The sequence below is a fragment of the Tachypleus tridentatus genome, chromosome 6 (genome assembly GCF_004210375.1).
Source record: "Tachypleus tridentatus isolate NWPU-2018 chromosome 6, ASM421037v1, whole genome shotgun sequence".
NCBI lineage: Eukaryota > Metazoa > Arthropoda > Merostomata > Xiphosura > Limulidae > Tachypleus > Tachypleus tridentatus.
Window position 1 is genome coordinate 41,035,077 of NC_134830.1, and position 27,837 is coordinate 41,062,913.

General features: G+C 32.5%; 2 protein-coding genes across 8 annotated transcripts in view; both read left to right on the top strand.

Moving 5' to 3' along the window:
- LOC143252315 (RNA-binding protein Pasilla-like) overlaps nucleotides 1-12,098 on the top strand; it is a 49,763-nt gene extending 37,665 nt beyond the window's left edge. For all 5 annotated transcript variants that reach the window (XM_076504257.1, XM_076504255.1, XM_076504256.1 and 2 more), the window contains one exon: nucleotides 725-12,098. In XM_076504257.1, coding sequence (XP_076360372.1) covers nucleotides 725-2,110 — 1,386 coding nt within the window. In that variant the 3' untranslated portion in view covers nucleotides 2,111-12,098. The remainder of the gene's footprint in view (nucleotides 1-724) is intronic.
- Nucleotides 12,099-23,072: 10,974 nt separating this feature from the next.
- Nucleotides 23,073-27,837, top strand: part of LOC143252317 (L-asparaginase 1-like) — a 38,950-nt gene continuing 34,185 nt past the window's right edge. For 2 of the 3 annotated variants that reach the window (XM_076504263.1, XM_076504266.1), the window contains exons 1-2: nucleotides 24,709-25,003; nucleotides 27,520-27,808. In XM_076504263.1, the coding sequence (XP_076360378.1) occupies nucleotides 27,523-27,808 (286 nt within the window). In that variant the 5' untranslated portion in view covers nucleotides 24,709-25,003; nucleotides 27,520-27,522. Of the gene's footprint in view, nucleotides 23,269-24,708; nucleotides 25,004-27,519; nucleotides 27,809-27,837 lie in introns of those variants that run through there. The other variant, XM_076504265.1, reaches the window with a different exon arrangement.

Below are 27,837 nucleotides of genomic sequence, written 5' to 3' on the forward strand. Positions count from 1 at the left end.
TGGTCAATGGCTGCAGAAGTTTCTTACAGGATGAAGTTGTAAGGTCATGGGTCAAAATAGGAAGTGGGTATAATTCAAGAAATTGTTCTTAATATTGGCCTTATGGTGGCTGTTATAGTATAAATGCCATCTGAGTTTTATGTATTATTGCAATAGCGTAAGTCTTTTTTTTTTTCATTGCACTTCACCACAGAGAGTGACAGAATGCTGTCTAAGATGTAAAAGGGATTTTTTGCCCTGTTCCCACACTGTGTATGTGTTGTATTGTAAAAAAATTAATATTTTTGTTGTTGTTGTTTGTTGTAAGGATGTTGTGCTGTCTATGAATGTGGTTAAATTATGTCAAAGATAGTGAATGATCAATAATGGGGAGTAGAGTTGTTGTAAAGTATCATTTCACATGATTCAGTTGAAATTGGCCCAGCAGATTAGTAGTTAGATAATGGACAAGCAGACACAAACATTGTTGTGCTTTATGTATACAGATAATAAACCTGAAAAAAATGAATTAATATAAGCATGTTAATAATATTTTTCAGTTATGCTTTTATGAACACCAAAAATTGCTTCTTGAAATTCGTTTTATATACCAATTATAATCATAAACTATTGCCATTATTTTATCTCAAACTTTATGATGATGTTTCAAAACAGAGTTAGAAACTTATGTTTTAAATAATTGTTTGTCTTTGTTTTTTAAAATTTCCTTTTTTCTTCTCTACAGGTAAAAATACTGGTTCCTAACAGCACAGCAGGAATGATCATAGGGAAAGGTGGGAGTTATATTAAGCAAATCAAAGACGAAAGTGGTTCGTATGTTCAAGTATCACAGAAATCTAAAGATCATGCCCTAGCTGAACGATGTATTACTGTCATAGGTGAAAAGGAAAATAACAAAAAAGCATGTGTAATGATTTTAGCAAAAATAGTTGAAGATCCTCAAAGTGGTAGTTGTTTGAATGTTAGTTACGCAGAAGCTTCTGGACCTGTAGCCAATTTTAATCCAACTGGCTCACCGTTTGCTGCCACCATTCAAGGAAATGGTGGAATGAATACAAGCAATACAAGGTACAGCTCTAATGGCAGCCTAAATAGTCTTAGTCCAACTGTTAATAACAGCTTTGGAAGTCCACAAGGAATGGGAAATTCATCTGGAGTGATACCATTCTCAGCTGGGATGGGAATGAGTATTGGAGCTCCACCTATCCCTTCAAGTAATATTTCTCAAATAGTTGAAAATATCAAAGCTGTGCTAGGAGGTAATGGGTACTCAGACCAGGCAACTGCAGAAATTACTGCTGCAGTGCATACTTTATCTAATTATGGAGTACTAGGTCTGGGTCTCAACTTGGGAAATACATTACATAGCATGAATGGAACACCAGTGACAGGTGGTATGGGAATAGGAATTGGAACATCAGCTTCTAATAGTTGTGCATTTCCTTCAGGTGGATTAGCCAATCAGAGAATCTTTAACTCGGGCACAGTTCCTGCCATGGATGGTTCCTGCCCTGTTAGTGCCTCTTCTAGTGCACCTATGGGAGGATCTTCTAATATGTTTGGTTCCCTCACTACTAACATAGGGAACAGTATATCTGGATTAGGACTTGGTGCAAACTTCTCTTCACCCACTATCAGTAGATCTGGTGAAAGATATATGTTTCAAACAGATCAGACTGTTTATGATCCATTTCGTCAAAACTCGCCCGCTTTGGGATCTCCAGGAGCAACCAGCTTGCCCATCAACAATAACTCATTTGGCCTTGGTACAAGCTTCAGCTCTGGACCCACGGCTTTCCAGAGAAGCCCCATTCCAAATGATCGACAGGGTGGATTTGAATCAAGCAAGCTAGAATTTGAAGTAGGAGAGAACATAGTTGGTGCCATTCTGGGTCCAGGAGGAAAATCTCTTGTTGACATTCAACGACTTAGTGGAGCAAACATCCAGATTTCGAAAAAAGGGATATTTGCACCTGGAACTCGTAACCGTATCGTGTCAATAACGGGATCCCCTAGTTCTGTTTCCACTGCACAGTATCTTATTGAGCAACAGATTTCTGAAGAAGAAGCTAAACGAGCCCAACAGAATTCCATGGGAAATCTCCGTTGATAGAAATATTCAGTATCATTTATCAGCCCTCCCTCCTTTCTTATGTTGCATATATTTGCCACATCCACCAGTTAGACCCTTCAGTGATTTGGCTCAACAGGGTTGTTGTAATGTGTCCACACATTCTCATTTTTTCTCACAATGCCTGCCTAAAAGAGACATTATTGAATTTATGATCATTGGTGGTAATAATATACATATATATATTAGAGATTTAATCATTCATAACGTAATATATATTAAATATAGTTTAGTCTCTTGTGGGTTTTGTTTCGAAGACTACATTCAATTCATTAATCCCATGACATTTTGCTTGTTCAGTCATGTTTAATCTATTATATATATGTGGAGTTAGGTCTGTGATTCTTACCACAAGTATAAGTTAGTATGAAGTTGATTATAAGTAAATCAGTGTGTTTTGATATGCTGTTAATTAACAGGAAATAACAGTAGTTTCTAGGGTTGACAATATGTAACTACTGATACGCATTATATTGTTATTACTGTTGGTGTTATAGGTTTGTATATACTGTATGTTCAGTGTTCCTGAGCAATATTAATGCTCATCTTTGAAGCTACTGATCATAACTTTTATAAAACTGACTACCACAAAACTACTACAGTTTCCCCTGCAAATAACACACAAAAATGTGTATAAATGATACAGATTGCCCTTTTAATTTTGTAATTCATTCTGTCTATGATAATTAAGATGGTTAGGAACTAAATAAATGGTGTGGCATTCCCATACTCTGAGACATGAGAAGTTTTTTTTTTGTTCAACAACAGTTGTTTTCATTATAATTCTTTACAGCAAAACTGTACTAAGTAAACTCAGATATATATTTAAAAAGCCATCTTTTGCCAAACGTGGAATAACTTGGGTAAGTTTTCTGTTTCTTGTTGTAAAGTGAATATGTAGCTGAATTTTTGACTTTGACATTTTAAGATTGTTGTTTATCATAATATTTTGTTTTCTTTTTTTTTTTATTCCAGTTATCAGATTAATTTCTTTGCTAAAGTTAACCTGTTAGTGTAAATTGTATCAACAGTTTTGTTATCATGAAAAGCATTGTAAAAACATTCTAGTATTTATCAAGAAAAGTATTGTAATTAAGTATTTGAAATGTAAAAATAACAATTTGATAAATGAGTGTATAATAATATTATTCATTAACATTCTGTATCAATTTGGACTTCAGCAAAATCTTATAAACCATACTACTTGTACGTAATTATAAAACATCACAAATAGCAAAAAATCATGTTTTTTTTATTATTTTATGACTTCTCACATAAATTGCATCTTATGTTTTATAAAAGCCTCATTACTTACTATTTTTAATTAAATATTTCATATTTTGATGTTATGCAGGTGTATAGCAAAATAAAACCGTCCTTTTGCATAGACTTTAAAAATAGTTTCATCTATTGGATGAAATTGATGATCAATATCACCAAGTGTTAGCATTGTCTTACTAGTAGCTCCCCCAGTGGTGAGTAAAATCATCTGAGTGTATGCACTTAACATCTTTGTTTTCAGTTTTGTCCAGTGGGAAGAGAGTTAGCCTACACTTTAGTTTGATACCTCCACACAAGGTTGTAAAATCATGTTTTGACAAGTATATATAGTCCTCTCCATATTAATTTTTATTATTGAAAAGATAACTACATAAGGTATACATTTCATTCTCTTCCGGACATATGCACTCGTGCATATATACAGGTGTAATGGTTCTGGAATGATGTAACTATGATGGCTAATTTAACATGACCAGTTTGAAAGTAAAAGAATGTACAATTTTTAAAATATTTGATAACATCATAACTTTAACACTTGTATTGGCAGAGAAAAATAATACCATAATGCTGCATGTTCAAAAAGCATTTGTAATTGTGCAAACAGACCGTGACACCTAGAGAAGGAAGAACAAACTATGAAAATGATATATGAAAAAAAATCATGAAAACCATAAAGTTCACTAGTCTTACAGAATTCAAGGATATGTATGTTGTAATATGTAATGCATTATGTATGAATTATGTTATTCCAATAGAATATTTAAAATTTATTTGAAGCTAAAGTTGATGTTTATTGATGTAAGTCCGAATTCACCTCAAGTGAAAACTTTCGATGTTTTGCCATAGCCTAAAGTGCTGTTATGTTGTCTCAAGCAGTTGCTCATGCACAATGTATGTGTCTATGGGTGTGTTATATACATAAGAGATGTATAAGAAAAGTGATTTAGTACCATGCATTTCAGTCAATTTTATTATAGTCAATTTTCAAGGTTTGCATGGGTTTCTTCTATTTTATTGTATTTTCATAAAAATTGTCAGTCACAATGTTTACATAAACCCCGAGTGATTAAAATACACACCTGATTCTTGTTGGTAATATAAACACATAGTAGTAGAATATGTTGTTGTTTTTTTATTTAGTTAAAATGCTGAAATTTCATTTTAATAAATTTATAAACACAATAATAATGCCTATTGTAAGAGTGATAACAATGGTTAACTGTCTATTTCACACAATCCAAATAATAAAAATATTTCAGTCTCTCCCTAGATAAATGTTCTTTGCATATTTAAATTTTTATTCTATAATTCATTAAAATTGTATTTTTCATTGATTAGTGACAAGTTTATTGGTTATAGATTTCCAAAGGTTTAATAACTGGTTCTCTTTTTTACTACTTAAGTAATTCAAGATTAAGGAAACTGTTGTTGAGTGTCCTTCATTAAAAAGAATGATTTTATGTAACCTATGGGACATAGAACTTGCAATGTTAGGAGAAGAAATTAATAGTGTTTAAGATAAATATTTTCATTCTTTGGAGTTACAGTTAAGCATAAAAAAAAATATTTACCTGATATGTGTTTAAATCCAACATGTATTTCATTTCCCACTTCAAAAATACTTTATATTGTGGCAAATACACAAACCAAACCTCTTGTATATTTAGGTTTGATAACTTGCAAGATTTTAATTTCAGCAGTTTTACATTGAAGATGTTCAAAGGGAATAGAATGACTAACACAGTTCTCATCCATGATTTTCACTGTAGTTTGCAATAAATGAGAAGGAAAAAAAAGAATAAAATTATTTTTTATCATAAAATAATATGATATTGTGTGTAGCAGTTAGAGAACAATGAACTTCACAGTAAATGGATCAAACTGTCTGAAGTGTTAAAATTGGAGAAGCTAGTTTTTATAATTTGTTCCTCACAACTGTGTTTTTTTAACTCTCATTCATTTAGCAAAGTGTAAAGTTATGTTAAACATCGGGAGTTAATGAAAAGTAACAAGTTGAGATTGAGTATCTAAATCAAGGCTACATGTCATAGTTTAATACTTTCTGTGTACTTAAATGTTTTCAGTAATGTTATTTGATGATTCAATTTATTTTAATGAATATCTAATCATCTTAAAATTACATTTCTTAAAAGTTTTCTTTTACTTGAAAATAAACACAAGTTGTCATAAATATATGAATTATACAACTTTTATCTTGATAGCAAAAATAAGGAGAATAATTATTTCCTGTTGCTTTAGGTTTGTTTCTAAATTTCTAAAAACATTTACTGTTTGAAAGATCTATTACAACAATGCGACATTTGAAATTGAATTACTTTTTGTGAAAACCTTGTTCAACCACTTCTACTATGGTTTATTTTTATCTCTATTCATAGTGAGTGGAAGACATTTTTTAACATGATGACAAGTATGCTTCAGTTTATAGTTTTGACTAATAAAATCACCATGTTTTTACAATTTGTCTAGAGGATTAGAGAAAGATATAACAAATGATTTGAACTGAAATGGTATAGAAATGTTATTTTCCAGAGCACACTTTTTTATAAAATGTTCTGCATTGCTTGCCTAATTTTCCATTTAAAGTTGCCCTGTTATTTTACAGGCAATAGAATTTCATAATTTAAATGTGAATTTCAAGTTTAATGAGATGATAAACTTGTATTAACAGAAGACTATTCAATGTTTTTTAATAATTTCTCATCACCAAAATAAAAGGCACATTTAATAAAAATTTAACTTATAATAGAATATTATATTTGAGTATTTTAAATAAAAAATGAAAATAGCCATATAACATCTCATTATGTAGGTTATGCTTCTAAATTTTAATCTTTATTGTATTACTTAATAGTAGCATACATTTGTCCTGTATAGTTTGCTCAAAGTTTATCACACTTATTTTAATGGATTATATTATTCAGTTCTCTCTCATGTTAGTAAATAGAATTAATTCTGTGGTGCGTTGTACCAGTTGTTTTTAAAAAAAATCTAAAAGTTAATGTGCTGTTTCATTGCCTTTTTTTGGTACTTATGTTTAGTAAGAGAATAATATTCTCTATTTGGTTTCAAATCTTATCTACAACAGACTAAAATACTGGTCCTATGTTAAAGTTCTAACTTTAGATTTATTTGTGAATATTCATTTGCACATTTTTTTCTTTTTTTACTTTACTTGAAATTTCTGAAGCATTATTTGCTTCAATAATAAAACTTGATTTAAAACATTGATGTGGTTTTTGGATACATTGCATGTACATAAACCTGTTTTCTAAACTCCTTGTAACATATCTTTTAAGGCAGTGCTATAAAACTAACTGTTCTGTCATATATTCTATTCTACATATTATATATATATATATATATATATACAGTGTGATAGGCTATTATATAGGGATAAAATAAATATCCAACCTGATTTGATATTGTGCTATCTGATGAAATCTGATCTGATCAGATAATCAGGGACCACTTCCATCAATGGATTATGTTATGCAAACAAAATATAGTTTGCATGTGAGTCACATTTAACAGGTGTTGTGTCATCTTGCTGATTGGTGCTTAATATTAGCTTCTAAATAAAGAATGGAACCCCAGGTAAGATTAGCAGACATTATCTAGTTTAAGTAAATACCATTATCATCTGTTGTAGCTACTGTGTGTCATAAATAATCATGCTAGTGACAGAGACAGAAAAGGCAGAGAATCCAAACAACAATATCAGTGATGCATCAGGATGTTAAGCACTGTCTCATACCACTGTGCCAATTTTGTGTAAAAGGGCTGAAACTGCTGCTCACTTACACAGAACTGTACATCCCTGTGTGTATCCTTATTATTAAATTTTCCAAAAGGAATAACTAAATAACTAGTTTAATATTTTATTATAATGAGTGGTAGCTTTCTGCAGTGCATTTTGAAGGTATGCAGCCATGTCTATCTGATCAAATAGTAGGTGCCAGATATCAGACCAAAACTACTCTTTTTGTCCATCCATGCTGTTATAATAACATTTTTAAGTACAAAGATAACTCTGTTGCCAGTTCAAGAAATATCAGAACAAGGATGTACCTTATTACTCAAGTAAAAGAGAAGTGTGAGTGGTCTACACCTACATAAGTCTTTCAATGGGCAGCCTGCTGATGAAATTGCAGAAGGACACTATTTTGATTCACCAGTATGTATTGTCAGTTCTGTTCACTGTGTTACTCAAAAGATCTAACACTACAGTAGAGTAATGTGACTGAAGTTGTAGCAGCATTTTACTAATGATAGAAATAAGTGTAAACCAAATTTTTCTTTGTTTTGCATAGATCACAAGTAACTTTCATCTTGTGACAACTTTAACCATTATTAAATAAATATAACCTACTTTACAAACAAAAAAGAGAGAGAGAAGAAATATTGATATTTTATGATTTACAAGAAAGAATACAATTAAAGTTAAATAGGCTGTTTGTAATGTTAAAATTGTAGAATGTTACAGAACCAAAAAAGAAGGAAAGTACACCAGTGTCACTTTAATATAAAATTCTATAAATATTTGTTGTGCAAATGTAATTTTGTAACTTTGCAGTCATTGCTTTATAAAGAAAACAGGTTAATAATAAGTCCTAGGAGACTGTGAATTGTTCAAGTGGATACTGAAGTTGTATAATGTGTTTCACTAAACATTTTTAATTATAAAGTGTAACATCTCTAATTTAAAGCACATGGGTGTGTATGATGGTCATTTGTAGGTATACAACATAAAATTGAACAATTGAATATTTTAGCTATATCATGTTACTATGGTTACTCATATTTTTGGTGCACAAAGTAAAGTGTAAAATGCATTTTTTTATTATATCATTCCCTACTTCAGTGTATAATATCAACAAAAAGTATTTCTATTTTCATGTAAGATATGTTGCAGCAGCAAAACAAGAAAGAAACATTAAGTATGTGTAAACTTGTATGACTTTCTTTATGTAAAGTTGACTACTCTCACTAAGTACAATCTCATTGTTAAATTTTTGTAACTTTGGTATGTGGATATGGATAGGTCTTATAGGAAGTGACTGAGTGGTATATTGTATTTCCTATGACAAGTGACTTTTAAATTATGTAAAGGTATGCAAGTGAGAATTAAAATGTGTAAAATATAATAGTTTGCTTTTACTTTGATGTTTAAATATTTCTTTGTGTAAGTCAAAAAAAACTCCTATACAGCTAGTGTTGATTCTTTGATGTTCAGTGTTCATTGGCCATGTGAGAAGTTGTATGTCACTTGAGGTATGAGGGTTTGTTTAGATTTAAATACTTATACATAAAATGTTATATACACAGATACAAGGGATCACATCCTGCAAAGTTTGATATCAGTTTAATCGATCGCTCAGAGTGGTTGATGCCCTTCTTTGTCGAAATTTCACAGTGTGATGATCAGATAAAGATATGTTTTATATTATGTATTGCTTCAGTGATAATTACAATTAACTTTAACTGTACATTAATATTAAGTTTAGCTTATTGTGTAATTATTTTTTTCAGAATCACTGGAATCTATGTATGTAGCTTAAATTATTGTATTATTATATTGCTGTAATATGCATAATTAACATGACAGATTCTTGTATAACATGCTGTTGTAGAACTCCTGCTTTTTATAATAAAATTAATGTTTGCTCTGCTTTTTAAAATAAAAAAACAAACTTATCTCATATGCACATCTGTCCTACAGTTAATGTTAAATAAAATTAGAGAAAGTTCACCAACTCATTTCATTGTGTCAGTTCTGTAGATATATTCTGTCTGAAATGTTTTTGGAACTAAATGTATATATCAAATTAGGCATCAAATTTGCTAAACCTCAACATATTAAAACAGCTGAGGAAGGAAGGAGAGAGTAGCTAAGAATTTCCAACTATGGAGATACTGATGAGAAAATTTTGCTCTGCATATAATTTTTTTATTTTAAAATTGAAGTATTACTACTTTGCTTTTTAGCAGATCTGATGCTCTCATTTATTTATAAAAAGATCAAAGTTGATAATTTTAGTTTGTGGATGATACTCTTATCATAACACAAAATATTTCTGTACTTATTTACATATAATTAACTGTAGGTAATGTTTGCAGGATTAATATCACTTGTAAACCTTGTCTATATTGTATATTTGCATATGGTTTCCTAATTAAACCTTTACCATTAAATGAAATGAAAGTTAATTATACTATAACTGCATTTTTGAATGATTAATTGTTTCCAGTTCACTTCTGTATGCTTGGGTGGACTTCCTTTGGTGTATTTTCTTTGCATTATCATTGTTGCATAACATTTCAGCAGACTATTCCTCCTTAGTACCCAAGCTACTGGATTATGAAGAATTTGGAAATTAACAACAATCTAGTCTGCACGTTCTATGTCATTGTTCCCTAGTTTAACTTACTTTAGTTAGTTTGTTGTACATTTTAAGAATATTTTGTACCATTAAGCCTTGGTATAACTAGGAACAGTGAATTGAAAACAAGGTGTAATAAGATGATGAATAGTGTAACTTTAAATTGTCAGTTTAGTTTATTATAAATAATTGATGTTTTTAATAAGAATTATACATAGTTGACGGTGGAGAGTCAGCGTAATGTTTTCAAAGTAAAATAAAAAGTTAGAGATATAGTTTCCGTCATTACAATGAAATATTTCTATATTTTTTACTTACTATTTAGTTTAAATCAGTGCTGCTGTTCAACTGGTTAACTAGATCCACACTCTGTTAATTTTATTCAGCCATCTGATATTAATTTAATCCTAATACAGAATGTATTTAATGTAAATACTTGTGATAAAAATCTGTATTTGAATGAAAAAGGAGGGGGTATTTTAATTATTTGGTGTCCAACTCTTTAAGTGAAAGGTTTGCCCAATCTGGCATAATTGATTAACAGGCTCACAAAATTTGAGTAATTTATCTGAATGCTTCACTAATTTCTATTACATTATTCTAAGAAATAAAGGGCTGTGATATTAGTATCACTTTTCTGGGGGTCATCTCCTTTAAACTATGTTTAAACAGTAAAATATCTTTTATGTCCAAGAAAATGAATCAAAATATTTATGATTATCTATTGATATTTGTGTTGCTGTTATTAAAACTCAATATTTTTTTACATGTTATTTGAAGTGCTTATGATTGACTAACAAAATCACCAGTTAAATAAATTGATGGGGTTCCAATATGATGAAATTTGTATAGAAGGTAAGATGTTTAAAAGTAAGTTGGTTTTTTTTAAAGATAAAATTTATTTACTTAAAGCATTTTATTAATGGCAGTTTGTGCCAAGTTGTATGAAAAGAAGTAACTTAAATTCTACATGTGTTTTCATGATTAATTACAAAATGTTGTTTCTATTATCCTTTGAATATTTGTGGAAGAAAAATAACCAACTCTCCTTGGAATACAGATATTATAGTTTTATTGTTATGCAAAACTTTTTTACGTGTATGTAACCAAAGTTAGAAATATGGTTACCAGTTATTTTGTTCTATCTAAATGTATTAATACTTTACTGGTTTGTATGCCACTATTGCAAAAAATTCTGTAAAGCTCTCATATATTAATTTCTTTGTGTCTTTATTTTTTTAAACAAAATATGTCTTCCCTTAGAAACCAAAGGAAAGTGACTTGTCTTAAGAGAAGTGCCTCTTTAAAGTGTAGATAACTGTATTTAATGAAATGGTTTGAATGTGAAGAACTATGTAAATGTATATATCTCAGTTTGTCAAAAAACATTAAAGAACATCTTGTAACTTATGGTTCTCCATAATATATTGATTTACATGAAAACAAAGTGTTGTATGTTCCAGTACAAGTTTTCATCTGCTAACATTAAACTGTATGTTATGAATTACATATACTTAGAAAATTCTGTGCCCCATACAAGAAGATATTTCATCAAAAAAAAAAACCATTGAACTAATCATTAGTCTGTTAGTGCAATTTACTTTAATTAACATTGTTCAGATTTCACTAGTCACAGTGATCACAGCTGTTCAGATTTAATGTGAAGATGCCAATGCTCAATATTTGTTTAAAAAGTATCAACATTTCTGTTTCAGTAGATTTTTCAAATATGTATCTATCACAGGGTTTGTCTCTAAACAAGATTTACCACCTTTACAATTATTAGAAATTCTTAATTTTGTGCATTGTCAAGTAAGACAGTTTGTGATGTAAAATGTTTTTTGTTACAAAAGTGTATTTAAACATTTAATAGTAGTTGATTAAACTACAATCTAGGACAGGCCCTGGACAAAGTTAAGTGAAATCTGGAATTGAAAGCAATGTATATGGCTTACCACAGCAGTCTACAGAAATGTTATATTGGTGTATTAGAAGGTGAAGTATATACAGTAAATGATAACCACATGTGAATGACTTAGTCATTTTTTAGCATAATACATTTGAATACTGAACTAAAACTAGAATTAAGCCAAGATTATGCTTTTATCCCACTATTTCTTTAAAACTTTAAAGTCTGGTGTATGTATGTATTGGAAAAAAAAATAATCCAATGAAGAATGAATTTACACAATTCTTGGTTGTTGTTTGTTTTGTTTTGTTTTTGCTACAAAGTGAATTTGTTGTATTTGCAATAATCTTAAATAAAACATACATTCAGTTTCTCTGTATTCCATGTTTTTATTAGGTGTCATATTTGTTTATGCACATAGTAGTGATTGATGTTCGTAGTTAGATCTGGATAGAAATAGGCGTTATGTTTCATGCAGCACAATTTTAACTAAAAATGTAACATACTCCTACTAAACAGTACAATAAAACAAAAATAAAAACGCTTCCATTAACATTATTACTCATTTTGCACACAAGGAACTCGTTTGTCATAAACTTACAAGGTATGTTAATTGATCTTTTATTTAATTATTTAAAACAAATTTTATTATAAAATATTATTCATGTTCACTTCCAATAACTGATATATCAGATGATAAATTTACAAATTCCAGTAATGTTACAACAGTATTATTTGTCACGACCAACATGCCCCCATTTTAACCGTGGGGGCATTATAAAATAACGTTCAATCCCATTATTCGTTGATAGTAACCCAAGGATTTGCGGTACGTGATGATGACTAGCTGCTAAAATAGGGACGGCTATTGCGCGAAATTCACAACAAACAAACTACCTTATAGCAATTATAATATTAAAATAATGTAATTTTAAATAAATTAACGTACTCAAAAATAAGGGAGCTAATATTACCGGTACACAGATATGTCACATGTTTATCTGAAAAACAACCATTAAAATAATGTCAATTTTCAGGTTTACCTTTCATGTGAATAAAATTGTTATATTGTTGTTTATTGTATGTTGTTTCATGTTGTGTAGGTTTTTACTGTACATGCATTTCAACCTTTAGAAAATATTGCTAGTGTAAATTTCGACACCTAAATTACAGCCTAAAAATTGGTAACAAAAATTAATTATTATATATATATATATGGTATCTACAAACGTTTTGATAAAATATAAAAAACGACCTATACATAGGAAATAAATATATATGTATATTTATTATTTTATATATATCTGGAGTGCAAACGTCGTTTTTTCTTAACTTTTATCAAATTGTATAAATCCCTCCAGTATACACTAAAAATTTTGAAAGGTATCTACAAACCCGAAACCACAGTCGGTTCTACATGAACACAATTGGAAATAAAATTCAGTAGAAATGGGCCTCTCCGCTGTAACTAATATAACAACTGTTATACTCATGTTTCTAATTACAGTATTTACCTGTATGGACTCCAGTAAACACACATTTAGCCAAAGACGTATGTTTTCGTATTGCTATCTAGAGATCAAGAAACCTATTAGGTTAGAATTATTTTCAAATCCAACATAATAATGAACATTCAGTAGGAGTTTTATAAGAGTTTGCGTAATCTCTAAATACTGTGTTAGAGCACCGTGTGATACTACATTTTTATGCAACACATTATATGAGATCTCTCAAAGAATCTATCAGGCAAACATAAAACAAACTTGTAAAGCAAAGATTGCAGATTCTGTTCAGCCCTTTGGGTTATAAAAATGCTCAGTAATCTTCAACAGCTATAACAACCTATAGTTACTAATAACGATCACAGCTGTATTAGCTATAATTATTTTTCTAGTTTCAGATAGTTTACACCACAGGAATACAGTATTATTCCCGAAGTTGTTTTTATAAAAAGAAGGATTAACCATATCATTAATGTTATTAATTTACACAATGTAAATGTTGTGCTTAAATAGCTAATGAAAATATTCTGTAGATGTTTTGCCATAAACATGCACTCAATAACTTGGAAGATTAAAAGTCGCAACTCCTTTTTGACATTCTAATTCTACAGTTCTCACAGCTTTATCAGTAATATATTCACAGTTGACTCACCTTTATTTGTCTTGTCATAACAGACAAATAAATGTTTATAGCATCATTTTCAACAGCCGGGTAAAAATCATAGGACATAAAGTTTTTTATTGTTTCCGGATAGGAATAATTTGATTAAAGGTGGTAAAATAAAACTCACATTTTCACCATTCCTACATTAACTCTGAAAACAAATGACTGTTAAACTTAAAACATGGATCTATGTGAACGTTCCTTTCCTGGAGCCATTGGTTTTTACTGTGAAGCATTGGTCCATCTGATGACTTGCAATTAACAGTGTTTCTATCAGTAGTCAGCTTCTTGGAGTTCTATGTCTGTTAGCACTGCAACTTTCCCTGATAAATTTCTTCCACCTTGTATATTTTGCCACTCTTTTTTGTAACAGGTAAATATTACTAATGCCTGGCATTCCTTTGGCTAATTAATTCGATGCCGAAACTTCCCACAAAGACCACCTAACTTTGTTTTAGGATGCTCAGATCATGGCATTCTTTAACTTCCATTCTACTGTATATGGGAGGAAACTATCAGAGGTCAAGCTTTTGCACTGGGATTTTCTCATTGCCATTTATCGGCTTCTTGATCCTGAGGGTAGCATTTAGTATGACACGCCATGATGACCATCTGACGGCTAGGTAAGATATATAGCATTGGGTTTGTTCTCAAGCAAGTTTATTCCCAATATAAAGTTAACACATTGGTTCCCACACGACCCACCAGTGGGTCGTGATAATCTTCCAGTAAGACTCATACGACCCACCGGTGCTGTATATTTTTCAAAAGAGACTTACTGACTGGGACACAACGGCTGCATATAAAGATGAGAGTGTGGCATAAGGACAAGAGTTTTTCTTATTTTTTATGTTTTATTTACCTGATAGATTAAGCAAATAACTTCATTTAGACATAAATGGATACAACAATAAATGAATTTTGCAAAAAAATTGTCATTTTTATGTAATGAATGTAAAAAAAGCATAAAAAGAATTTTAAAGCGAAATGTTGTGTAAATTTTCCAACATACTGTTTCCAAAACATATTATAAAATAAATAAATCAATTCACCATGAAAATAAAAATAATGAACTGTAGAAAAGCAGTACAAAGGGACAGTCGTTGTTATAGGTACAATTTGAAATTATATGATTTATTGAAATAAGTAATGCACAGAGCAGAGATACCTTCACATTTATCAGAGTATGTGCAGATCCGGCATGGCCAAGCGTGTTAGGGCGTACGACTCATAATTTGAAGGTCGCGCCAAACATGCTCGCCCTTTCAGCCGAGGGGCGTTATAAGGTGACGGTCAATCTCACTATTCGTTGGTAAAAGAGTAGCCCAAGCGTTGGCGGTGGGTGGTGATGACTAGCTGCCTTCCCTCTAGTCTTACACTACTAAATTAGGGACGGCTAGCAAGATAGTCCCAGAGTAGCTTTGTACGAAATTCAGAAAACAAACAAACACAGTATGTGCGAACGTTTTTTTGGTCTTTCTGTTCCCTTATTTTGCGGTCATTGTCTTTCTTATTTCACTGTAGCAGCCAATGCATCTTTTACGAATTATTCTCTTAAACTTATCTTTTTCTGTAAGTCTTCATAAAATGTTGTATGTTGGCTCTTCTTTCTGTTGTCCTTGGTGTTACTGTTGCTTAAGCATTTACATGACGCAGTGATTCAATGACTGATTTTTCAAAACTCATGCATTTGTAGTTGTTTAGTGCGTGTGTGTGTGTGCTTTATTGAATAACACTAAAGCATTTACCACTGCTGTGTTTAGCAAAAAAACTCAAAAGTAATTTTATTATACCATCTAATACTCTTCCTAAGTGGCGAGAAATAACTAGGCATTTGATCGGATTTGTCTATTCCTTGTTTTATGATATTGTAGTTGAGAACCATTTCTGGTTTTTAACATCCACATCATTAATTCTCCGTTCAGTTTTCTTAAAGCTCAGATTATGCTTCGTTGACAACATAAGAACATTATGTTTGTCCTTCCATTTTGCAATCACAATTCCATCATGTTGTCGGCGACATACAATTTTTCCATTTTTTAGTTTTACACTTATAATTTCCTTGGAGTTAGTTACCCTTTCTGTCGCTCGTAATGTTCTCACGAGGTGGGTTTGATGCTTTAGCAGTTCTTTTGTTAAATCGATTGATGTACAGAAATTATCTGTAGTGATTGTTCTCCCTGCATCTAGATAGTCTTTAGCAAGATAAAGGACTATTTGAGTGTCATGGGTGAATTCATCTAAGGAACACCCTCTCTTTCTTTGTGTGTCATCTTTTCCAGCAAAAACAGTGTTGTGTAGGTGTAACCTTGAGGATAACATAATTTATACTTTCAAACCATATTTATGTGTCTTCCCAGAATTATATTGAAGAAACACTAGGTGACCTCGCCATATCACCATTATTTCATCTACTGCAATGCATTCGTCTGAAATATTAACTCTTGTAAAATGTTTTTACCTTCTAATTTTTTCTAAACTATTTTTCCCAATCCTTTGATTATCCGTAAAATGAACAAAACGTAGGAGTGCTTGAAACCTATTTCTTGACATTATTTGTGGGATGTAAGAATTCCTGTAGAAGAGATCTTTCTGCCAGTAGTAGGCTATCACTGCGTATCTAACAAATCCCATGTAAATAATAGTTCCAAGAAACTTCTTTATTTCATCACAATAAGTGTCTTTCCACATGCTTACCTTTGCGTCACCAGCTGCCTCAGTTTGGTAATAATTGAGATTTCTTTGTTGAACTATAAAATCATAAATGTTGTCATTGACCATAAGTCAAACGCGTCGAAAGACGTTACTATAGCATTTGTAGATGATCCGAAACTTGTAGAAATAAATTAAAACGTTTTTTGAAAGGAACTCTTCGCTGGGTGCCATCTATAAGATGAAGTGTGCTGCTAAACATTATCATTAGTTTTAGCTTCAATTTCAAAATCTGTATTTTCAAAACCTTCAGATGTGATGGCTTTTTTATCTTCTAAGTCGGAAGTTTCGTTACTAGAAGGTTCATAATCTGAATCTTCAGAATATTTATTTTCAGTATCTGAATTTTTCTCAATTTCCAAAGGATCTGATCTAGATTTTCATTTTTTAAAAGCATAAAAAATATTTACTGGCACATCAGATTGGTTGTAACTCATATTGCAACATATCTTGTAGAAAAAATATTAAAAATATCTGAAAAAGAGAAAAAAATAATTATTATACATATATTCATATGCCAACTATTTTATGCTTATGAAATTCTAGCACGACCCACAAGTTGGTCGTGTGGGACAGTAAGACTAAATGCATTCTTAAGTCCTAAGCAATCCACCCGTAGTTCGTGGGTCAAAAAGACCTATACAACGTCTTTTACTCACACTTAACATGATATAAAAATTGTACACTCTTCCTAAAAAAAAAAAAGTAATTGTAAAATAACAAGTGGGACCATGGAAAGTATCAGCAAAATAGGCTCGGGAGCCAACGTGTTAAACATGATCTGTTAAAACTGCATCAAAATCACAACCCTCTAAAAATTTGGAAAATAACGCAACAGAATGACATTGGGCATGCACAATGTGTTAATGAAATGACCAATTAAACAACAATTGCGTTAAACCTTCTGCAGGGGCGTAGACTTTTTACACTCGATAGGGGGATTTTTGCAACCACTTATGTGAACTGTTCAATTTGCAAATTGGTAATCTCTGATTACGTGAACCTGAAAGCTGTAAACATGCAGTCACAGAGTAATCTTGTTGCCACGATACTTCAAGGGTTCCATGTAGGTTTGTATAAGTGAGGTGTTGTGAACAGTTTTCAAAATTTTAATAGAATAAAGACAAATGTGTCACAAATTAACTGCCACGTGAATTTATTCCTGCACACTGCACAGTATAAAAGATGGCCATTATACTTGACAAGGTCACTAATAACTTTCATTGCATGAATTACGTTTTCAAATATTAATAAAATTAGTAATTACCCTTGATAAGTTTATATCTACTGAAAAACTGTTCATGTTGTTTGATAAAAATAATTAAAATGTCTTTGCAAACTCTTGAAAATTACACATCAATACAATGTAGCACATAATTATTCATACTTTACATTGAAATAAGATTCATTTAGTCCTCTAGTCTACATGTTCCCAAACGTAGACCTCCTTTGTGATGATCTGTTTATGAATTCTTTCATAAGCTCTTCTATATTTATCTTGTCGACCTCATCTTTGTGAGTCTGACAAACTGCCACATGGTTGAGGCGGCACTGAGACATAGTTGACCTTAACCACGTCTTCAACCGTCTTAATGCAGAAAAGCTGCGTTCACATTCGCAGCTGGATACTGGACATACAAGCAAAATTTTCATGAGAAGAAACACTTCACTAAATATCTGCTTGCTTGTTTCATGCATTTTACAGTAAGCATCCTTCGCACCTTTCAGAGATACTGCTTTTGTTGTTCCTTTGAACATGGGCAACTGAAACTCGAGCCGTTGTGCAGAGATTTCTGGATAGAAGTTTATAATCGAGTTGTCAATCTTGCCAGATCATGTTCTCAAATGCCAGATATTGCCTCAAGTCAGTGTTGTCTGCATTGAATCTAGTGGTCAGATGTTCTATGACTGTGTCCACAGATTCAAAATATTGGCTTCTATAGTAATCTCTAGCTGTTGCAGAATGGTGTGCCATTCTTGCAGGCAGTTGAAATCGCTCCTTTTGTGTTCCAATTATACAAGAAAATACGATATTGTTACTATCTATTAGAATATATTGTTCTTTTACCATAAAGCACCAGCACTTTATTAGAGGGCGGTGATTATCTGAAATTTCATGCATTAATGAGGGCCACAAATACAGGTCTAATGAGCCCTGTTGTAAAATCGAGGCTCAGACTAAAGGGAGCAGAAGGGAGTGATGTAGGGCGCGTCTGGATCCGAGCGGCCCGAACCTGTTGTAAACTGTACACTAAATGTACACTATGGTCAGCGGATTCGGCACCTAAGGAGAGTAAGGCATTCGACAATAAAACCGGCTAGACATGCATAAGAACAAATGATGTAGGAAAACCGCACAATATACACATAAAATTGATGCAGCTACAAGTTACAAATGGCCTGCCAGATCTGGATCACAGGAGTTTATGCTTGTAGTAATATTTTCGAATTTCATGCTCTGTTCAATCTGTTGTGATGAAAATTTTACATAATCTTACACTTTGTACAAGACAAAGGTATATTCTGTGATAGTGCTTGCAAGCCTTGCATGTATACTTAGGCTTTCTGACTGATACTTAGAAGCACGTCTATATAAAGATGTACATTTCGGCTACTGAAAAAGCCTACATCTAAACCTAATTATGTAATTTGATTGGTAAGAACACGAGAATCACAAAAACAAACACACAATTTGTAGACCTGTGATGCAATAAACAATTCAACAGACCAAACTGTAGAGGGGGATGATTGTATGCACCATATCCCCACCTAAAATGAAGGGGAGATGCATCCCCCATCCCCCCAGGATCTACGCCCCTGCCTTCTGGCATAAGAACGAACTATATATATTATTTTAAACATGTAAAACTCTAATAATCACAATAGAAACACACTTTAACAGCTACAGGGGTTCATGCTCATTATAATAGTTATTTTGAATTTACCAATAAGTAAGTTACGTGACAATAACAGTTGATCTAAAGTTAGGACGGGATGGGATGGAATAGAATATATCAGGACTACATTTTGAAATGGTGTGGTATTAGTAGTATTATTCTGCCATCAAATGTTGCTCGATTCTGGGAATGGTATATAACAGCCCTTTTCAATGCAAAATATTTATACATACAGATCATAAAGGTATGTTGAAATTGAAGACTTAGGGTTTACAAGATGAGGATGCCTTGCATTTAGTGCTGTTGGAAATTAAACAAACAAGAACTAAATTGGGGAACTAGCACCATACATAAACAAATCTGCAATAAATCGTACTCCAGTTGTGGTAAACAAAGTGTAGTGTTTTGTAACATGTAAGAACACACAAATGCAAAGTTTAGTAAAAATAAATCGTCATTGTGCCCGAGGCTGCAATACGTATTATTATCAAATATCTCTATTTGGAAAAATGAGACAACTCGCGAATACACTCTTGCTCAAAAAGGTTGTTACATGTGATATTTTGAGCTTGTTTGTCCATTATTTGTTATTTTTCTTGTGTTTTTAATGTGTGCAATGTCTTTCCAATGATAATTATTGGTAAGTATGTTTATAACATGAACATTTGTGTAATATTTCATGATTATGTCTTTTTTATGAAAATTTCTGTGGAACTTTAGATCTGTACCACCAGAAATGAACTTTTTTTTTCTTCACTTCTAAGTCAAAACAAATAAGACTGCCATTTTGTGTAAATATTTAGTATCAATCTGAAAATTTCAGCAAACGTGCAACAATTACATTTACATCATAATATTTAACTCAATAACGTGTGTGGCCCCTACATGCTGCAATAATGTCCACTAGGCGGCGTGGCATATTCTCAACTAACGTTACGAGCCTGATTTGGAATTCTGTTCCACTCTTCAGTCAGTGCTTGATATAACTGCTGTAGGATTGAAGGGGGATCATTCCTATTCCTGACTGCACGACCAAGTTCATCCCAGAGATGCTCTATCGGGTTGGTATCTGGGCTTACAGATGGTTGCTCAAGAAACAACACACCACGTTGTTGCAAGAAATCTTGCACATTGTGAGCATTATGAGCCGGTGCATTGCCCTGCTGCAGTCGAAAATTGTCCTGGAAAATACCCTGGGCAAATGGCAATAAGTGGCGATCCAGGATATCCTTATACACAACCCCAGTGACGTTTTGATCCAGAATGACCAACTGGCTCACAGCAGCAGAACAAAATGCATCCCAAACGTGCACTAAACCTTCACCTCCTGCGACGTAGGGTTGTACATTTTCATCATTCAGCTGTATCCGTTCATCAGTGGGGTATAGCAGAAATCTGGATTCGTCAGCAAAAACTACATGATTCCAGTGTGCGATCGTCAGATTACGGTATCGCTGATCCCACTGCAGCCTGTTGTTGCCATGTCTAGCTGCCAGTTTAGGTTTCTTGACCATCCGTTTCGCTCTGTATCCAGCTTGCACCAGCCGTCGATTAACTGTCTGGCGTGAAATCCGGATCAGTTGTTGCGCACGTAACACAGAAGCAATCGATCTGAAAAACATCGTACGGTTTCGACTAGCAACGGTGAGGACCCGGCGATCATTGCATGTTGTAGTGGCACGTAAACGGCTCGTAGGTCTGCTGGGACTCACACTTCCGGTTGCAGCTCTTCTTCTTCTTGCAATATCGCCTTGTTTCAACCCAGCGTTGTCGTAGGCAACCATCTTACTTCTTAAACCTACGTTGGTAGGACCTGGCATAATGTCTAAAATATTGAAAACGAGTTGGGACAAGTGTCAGAACCCTCCCATGTTCAAGGGATTAAACCAACTCAAAATGAACTTAATTAATGCAGAGCAGTAAAGAAATAAAACTTGAAAGTTTAAGAGCAATACACAAGGTGAATTTAGTTTAAAATGATATAAATGACTAAAAATCACATTTTTGAACATGTAACAACCTTTTTGAGCAAGAGTGTGTACAAGTTTCTTCCACAAAATATTTGGTGATTTATCACACAGCTAGAGCGTTGAAGAATGAAACAAATATACACATCCTACCATACAGAGACATGCCATTCAAATCACTGGATACAATTTCTATGGATTTCTGTATGATCAGACAGTTGAAATGAGTACTGGGAACCATCATATACTAGATACATCGTGGGAAACTGCAAGGAAAATCGATATTTTAGACAGAAATAATTACTAAAAATTTTCTGCAAAGCATAATTCAACGTGGTGACATGAACTGTGTGATGAGATTACAAAATTATTTAAATGCAATAAACTCAACACTTATAACGCATAATAAAGTGATATTTTAAGTACATAACAAAATAAAAATAAAACTCATTTTTATATATATAATGAAAACGGCACACACAATCTCGAAGGAAATAGGAAGTAAGAAGAGTGTCTGTTATATGTATTTGGGGAGGTATTTTATGTACAGCTCGTACCTCTTGTTTGTTTATTATTATGCTTGTGATTCCTTAATAAAATGCTTAACATAAAACAGTGGCTCAGTGGTATGTCTGCGGACTTACAACGCTAAAAACCGGCGTTCGTTACCCGTGGTGGACAGAGCACTGATAGACCATTGAGTAGTTTTGTGCTTAATTCAAAACAACAACAATGTATATCTTCCCTGGATTAAGGACTCAGTCAGACTGCATGACATAAAGCTTCATATCTTTACCTTACCATATTGTACCTTGTCTTATATTACCTGTATTTAGCTTTTTTTTGTATGTCTTACTTTGCTCTGCACTCACTGATTTAGGTTTAAAGAAACCTGTTCAACTATTATACTGTTCAACTAGTGCTAACATATTATAAGCTAATCTCATTTAAGACATTAACTTCAAGGTATACATGAAAAATTATTGAAAGGTATTAATAATTTACAGTAGGTTATATTAAGTTGTTTTTGTGTTGTTTTTTGCATGAACTGTAATAAAATACGTCTAACTTTTAAAATAACAAATAAATAATGGGAGCAAGTAACAAGATCAACCTAATATTTTTCTCGACCATGTTTTATGTGAATTCTTGCGCGTATTCACAACAAAGAATATATTCAGAATAACTATTATAATACTGCAAAAAGTCCATAATATATTTCCATACTATACTATTATCCATTCATGAAAGATAAACAACTCAAATCATCCAACTTGTACAAGTATCTGTTCTACCTGACCTTGACTATGATTTAACTGTTTTTAACCTGGTGGCTCGACAATCAGATTTATAAAATTAAGATTTTAATCCACGTGGCGGACACGTTGCAAATATCTCACTGTGTAGCTTTGTGAAAAAACTGAAGATCCACACTCTAGGATACTGACGGCATAGAAGCATGGTTAAGTATTATATGCCTTCATTGACGTAGCTAGGGGAGGGACAAGGGGGACATCTGTCCCCGGGTGCAGCATCAGGGGTTGGGGTGCCAAATTGATGTTACATAATTCGGACATTGTGTAACGAGGGGGCGCGAAATCTGACTTTGTGTTCGGACACTGAAAACCCTAATTACGCCTCTGTATGCCTTATGTGCAACTATTGTAATATGTAGCCTATGCCTAAGCTGGAAGATTAGCACAGGTGTACAACGTTTCTTGTTTACGAAGGCGTGAGCTGTTCATATGCTAAATATCTACGTGAGAAGTTTGAGAGAAAAACATTTGAATACTGATGAATAAAGGTATGCCTTATCGTGTTAGGATACAGTAAGATATTAGTATTTTAAATGCAACTCACGCATGTTCAGGTTATAAGTTGCCTTATAATTTTGTGATATGTATTACCTTTTCAAAACACCATTTCATCATGTCTCTGTAGAGAGACATATTAGTTTTCTATTGTTTTCTTCCCCTCATTTCTTTGTTTCGTATTCTTTCAAACACTTTTTATTCAACCGCTATTTCTTCATTTCTCAGCTGATTGACTTAAAACTTGATAGGGTCATACTTTTGTCCACATGCCTTTTTACATTTCTTTTACCTTGGTCTTTTAAAGAATTTTATAAAGTCAAAGGTAAAACAACCCTAAAATGTATATTTGGGCTTCTGTGCGGTCAGTTTTACAGCAATCAAGATGGATATTTTCATGCGCCCAACACATGTGATTTGGTATAAAAATAAGTTTTTACACACACACACACATATATTTATATTCAAAAATTTGGGATATGCCCATTTTTCATAATTTTAGTGAAGGTCGAAACGACTAATAAAACCATAATGTTTGGGGTTTGGGTCAATTACTTAGCCTTGTTTCAAGCAATTTACGTTGAATTTGGTATAAAGATACTTTTCAACTAGCAGCACATTTGATAAAGAAGAATGTCAGATTTGTCACAAAAAGCAAAATTTAGAGCTTTTGGCAATGTATTCGGTGTATTTTGGTCAATTTATGTGGGGTTTGATACAGAGTCACTTTTTTTTTTTTTTTTACAGATTCCAAACAGCGATTTTGTTTATTTGTTTGTTTATTTTGAATTTCGCACAAAGCTACTCGAGGGCTATCTGTGATAGCCGTCCCTAATGTAGCAGTGTAAGAGAAGGCAGCTAGTCATCATCACCCACCGCCAACTCTTGGGCTACTCTTTTACCAACGAATAGTGGGATTGACTGTCATATTATAACGCCCCCACGGCTGAAAGTGCGAGCATGTTTGGCGCGACGGAGATGAGAACCCGCGACCCTCAGATTACGAGTCGCACGCCTTAACACGCTTGGCCATGCCGGCCCCCCAAACAGCGATATTAATAGTTTCGATTTTTCTGGTGTCAAAACCCCAACTAGCATAGCGGTATGTTTGCGTGCATACATTACTAGAAATCACATTTCGATACAAATGGTGGGCAGATCATGGATAACTCTTTCTGTATCTTAATGCTTAGTAATAAACATAATCATAAACCGGTGTCAAAATAGGTCGTTTTAGAATTGTGTGACGGAAAAATGTTGTATTTGTTTGCGAACGTGGCCTCTTTATTTAAAATTATGTTCTGTTAGAAATTATTATAATAAATGTTTCTATAATTTCATCTGAATGGTATTATAATCATAAAATATTATACTGCTGTTACTAGAAATCGATTAAATAAAGTCAAAATTTAAGTTTGTTGCTACTGCAGTTTTATTGCGTAGAGTATACAAGATGACGTCATTACAACTTATATTAACACTTTTTCGGCGATTTAAGATAAACGTAGGTTGTAGATAGAGAACTGAGGAAGAGAATCTAAATTATTATAACTAGTTGTGAGATTTTTATATATTTAGTAATATGCTATTAAGTTAAATGAAGGTAAACACCAGCTGAATAACATAAAAAAGCTAACTTTGGTTTTTTCAGAATTAAAGCGTCAGTAATAAGAACATAGTTAAACCAGTTGGATTCTTTCATCATATTCATAGACTTCGTCATTAATTGTAAGTTTTTATTTTACTTGCTAAAATATGTTGCATTCGTGAAGAAAAGATCAGTGATAAGTAACATATTTTATATCATACCCTGCAAATTGTTCATAGTTGTCATTGCAATACAACTTTACAGGTAATTTAATGGTTAGCAAGTAATCTACAGAAGTCTGCTACTGGTAATGACATGGTAAGAAGTTCAATTTTCAGGAAGTTAGTTGTAGGGATATTATAGCTCTGAGAAGTATATTATCGTGTTATATATTATTAATACAAGATTCCAGAGGAACTAGAAATGGGTCATTCTTTAATGCCTGGGCATGGCCAGATGTTTAGGGTGCTAACTCGGAATCTGAGGGTCGCGGGTTTAAATCCCCGTCACACCAAACATGCTGCCCTTTCAGCCATAAGGATGTTGTAATGTGATGGTCAGACCCAATATTCGTTGGTAAAAGAGTAGCTTTAGAGTTGGCAGTGGGTGGTGATGACTAGTTGTCTTCCCTGTAGTCTTACACTGCTAAATTAGGGACAACTAGCACAGATAGCTCTGGTATAGCTTTATGCAAAATTCAGAAGCAAGCAAATCAATATTTTTTTATCTAAAAAGTTTTTGATCAAACACATTTGGCTTTGGCAGGTTTCACTTTTTAATTTTGTAATATTATTATAAAGAATTTTATTACTTCAGTTGTGAATCAATCATCATTTTAAAGATGAATTTAATGTTTATAGTACTACTTGAACCAGTGTAGTATATTAACATTTTCAACTCATGATTAACAACTATCTGCACATGGGTGGAGGTCAAAATGCAGGTGTCATGACCTTTTAGTTTTGCAAGGTATTATATATTTGATATCAGAGTTATGTTATTTTTACCTTTCATTGCTGATTTATTCATAGTTTGTGGTAGAGAACTGAATATTGGATGCAGTATCTGGAATAGTGAAAAAAAGCTGTGAATATGCATTGTGGAGGTTCTTAAGGTTATGCAAATACAATACACAAGCTATACAATGGACAAAAATAATTTCATTTATATGAACATCACCTTGCACCATAACTTCTGAGTCTGAACCAAAATGACATCATCAACTTATGGACATGATTTAGGTAGAGATACTTTTGTGACACCAATTTTTTATGTACACAACAAACTTGCCACCTTTAATGTGAGTACACTAGTAAATTCAGAATTATAGTCAACTTTTACAGTATGAGGTTCGTCCAGTGGACTGAGCCTGTGTACATTTGGTCATATTTTATAATAAGTATAATATATCTATTTATCATGCTTACTGATCACCAGAGAGTTTAAGAATGAACTGAAAAATAGATATATTGAGACTTGCAAACTATGCTGTGTTTATGAGAGAAAATATTTCACCTGTATTATTGGAGTTTGATTTATGTAAGACTTATTAATTTGTAATTAAGAATATGCTTATTTCTTGCCTCGCCATAAGAAAGATAGACATGTTGGTAATTGGACTGAATGAGTCCAAAGAAGTGTTACCATATTGCAGAATTGAAGAAAAGCAAGTACATCATTTATCCATAGCCATGGTTTCACCAGTAAAGGCATCATCAGGTATTGACAAAACCGTGGTTGTAAATAAATGAAGTACTTGTGAAACATACAATTATCTTGTTTTTGTCATTTCTGTAATTACAGAATTTTACCAAGTCCTGATGATTCTAAGCATCAATTACCAGATTGATTTAGGATTTGTAAATTAACTGTGAATCATGATTAGCAATTTAAGCTTATTAATCAATCATTCCAGAAAAACAAAAAGCAAGAGATAATGATTTAAGACTTCAAAATAATTTTATAAGGTTAATAAAACTACTATTGAAGGCCATGAACACTGTTCAGTAGAAATGTCACATCTGAATAGGTCGGTGAAATGCATGTATGCTTTTTGTCAAACCCTGGAGGAAATGGCCTTCATAAAAGGCTAACAAGAAATTACTTGTTAATTCGTAACACTGATTTACATTATAACTTCAGTATATGTGGCTTGTATGTAATGCACTGAAAGATGTAGTTTAGTAAACTCTTCCAAAAAGGAAAATTTATTGGACAATCTTTATAGCTTCCAACATCACTAAGAATGCACTTTATACAGCATAAAAAGCTAGTGTTAGAAAAATTAATGTTTAACTTCTGTAGGACACCTACTCAAATCTAAGGAAAAATTGAAATATAACATTATCAACACAAAAGTTGGTCGTTGTTTTTAGCTAACTTCTAATTCATTTACTTAAACATTGCTAAGCAGAAAGTACATATAAACATACAGGATGATAAATGAGCTATTAAAGTATTACACCTAGAATTACCATTAGATACCTATATCCAGAATGTAGATGCTAATGACCCTGTAATAACTGTTGGATATTGTAAATACAGTGCAGCCTAATTTTTATCATATTCATTTTTTTATTTTTACTTTTTTCACTATTATGGTATTATGCAAATGTTTATATTTCGTATTTCCTTTGTTTGCTCTATTTAACTCAAGAGGATGGAAGAAAACAAAGATCTGGACCTGAACAATGATGATGATGATGTTGTGGCAAAAGTAACTTTACCAGTAACTGAAGGAGATCAATGTAACAATGTGGAAGTTAATCCAGACACTGAAGAAGAGGAATCCACAAACTGTATTCAAATTGATCCATTTTATGCACCTAAAATTTTAAGAAAAAATTGTTCTGTAGGAAATCTTAATTTGGAAGGAAGCAATGAAGCCAGGGTGCTGGTTCTTTATACTGGTGGGACAATTGGAATGGTGCGATCTGAGAAAGGAGGTAATATAGTTTTGATAAAATAGTATAAT